The sequence below is a fragment of the Monopterus albus genome, unplaced genomic scaffold (genome assembly GCF_001952655.1).
Source record: "Monopterus albus unplaced genomic scaffold, M_albus_1.0 scaffold327.1, whole genome shotgun sequence".
Classification (NCBI taxonomy): Eukaryota; Metazoa; Chordata; class Actinopteri; order Synbranchiformes; family Synbranchidae; genus Monopterus; species Monopterus albus.
This window is the reverse complement of record NW_018128207.1, coordinates 176,020-177,136: the sequence shown is the minus strand read 5'-3', so window position 1 is coordinate 177,136 and position 1,117 is coordinate 176,020. Positions and strand designations below refer to the sequence as shown.

The following is a 1,117-nucleotide window of genomic DNA, read 5'->3' as shown; positions in this document are numbered from 1 at the left end:
AATAAAGCCTGTAGTGACAAGAGGACTGTCCTCAGCGTCATAGCTGCTGCCCTGAAAAAGGTACAAAGGTCACTCTTAAGTGTAATGTCAATTTTGGATCAATGCATGTTGAGGCAATATACTACTGATGGGAGGATTATTAACTGGCAACCTGATAATGGATGTGGCAGTGGAAATACTGTTTTACAGAAAAAGAGTATTTCGAGATACAGTAAGAATGTCAGGAATGCTGTTGCACATTCACTCACCACTGGTCTTTAAGAATGTCCAGACATATTGCACCTGTGACTGAACTGATGTTGGGGTGCCAGATCTTCGTGATAAACCGCACCTGAGAGATTATATAAAAATGGGACTAAGAAAATCATTTATGGATTACCACAGCAATATTACATTTCTGAAGCCAATGTCCACAAGAACAGCTATCAGTAACAATAACAGTAATGAACCACTACCTTAGGTGGATTGAAAGGATAAGTCTCTGGAATTTTAATTTCTAGTTGATATCTACCACCTGGAAGAAATGAGATGTATCACAAATTATTCATTAAGTATGACAGGATATTTCACAAGGGTAACGGTTAAGATATACATTATTTTATCTTACAATATTAGAGATTAAAAGTCACTGAAATAATTAGTTGGCGAAGGCCTCTCAATATTCAAGTTGTTGTCTCTAACATCTAATAAATCACGACAAATGTGAGGAACACTGTGTACAGGTTAACAGACAACAGTGTGATTCAACCAGCCTCTCACCTTCATATGGTGTGTCAGGTGGCCCTGCTATCTCCCCTTTAAGTTCTGTGAAGTTTTCATCCACCAGATCCACCTTTATCTGGTTTTTGCTCGTCTGGGAGAATAAAAGAGCAAAGAAGAATGCTAAATTTAGCGTTAACAGACAGGCAGACTGCAAAGTGTTAAGCTAGTATGCTGTCAAAACTCAAACTGCCTATGCAGCATAAGTTGACACCCCCTGCAGCATTACCCAAAGTTGACCAACTTGGTGCACACATTTTCCATAATCCCGCTAACGTAAATTGAGACGAGTCTATACATAGTTTACAGGATATGTGAAGAGTATACATTGAGTACTATACTCGAATCACACCAAACT

The 1,117-nt window shown here is 38.7% G+C and overlaps 1 protein-coding gene across 1 annotated transcript in view; it reads right to left on the bottom strand.

The window, feature by feature from the left end:
- Positions 1-1,117, bottom strand: part of ube2ka (ubiquitin-conjugating enzyme E2Ka (UBC1 homolog, yeast)) — a 5,610-nt gene that overhangs the window by 3,796 nt on the left and 697 nt on the right. Inside the window, 5 exon segments of the mRNA XM_020624458.1 lie at positions 1-2; positions 5-51; positions 249-331; positions 456-514; positions 760-853. The exon segment at positions 1-2 is cut by the window's left edge and continues 39 nt beyond it. Of these exon segments, the coding sequence (XP_020480114.1) occupies positions 1-2; positions 5-51; positions 249-331; positions 456-514; positions 760-853 (285 nt within the window).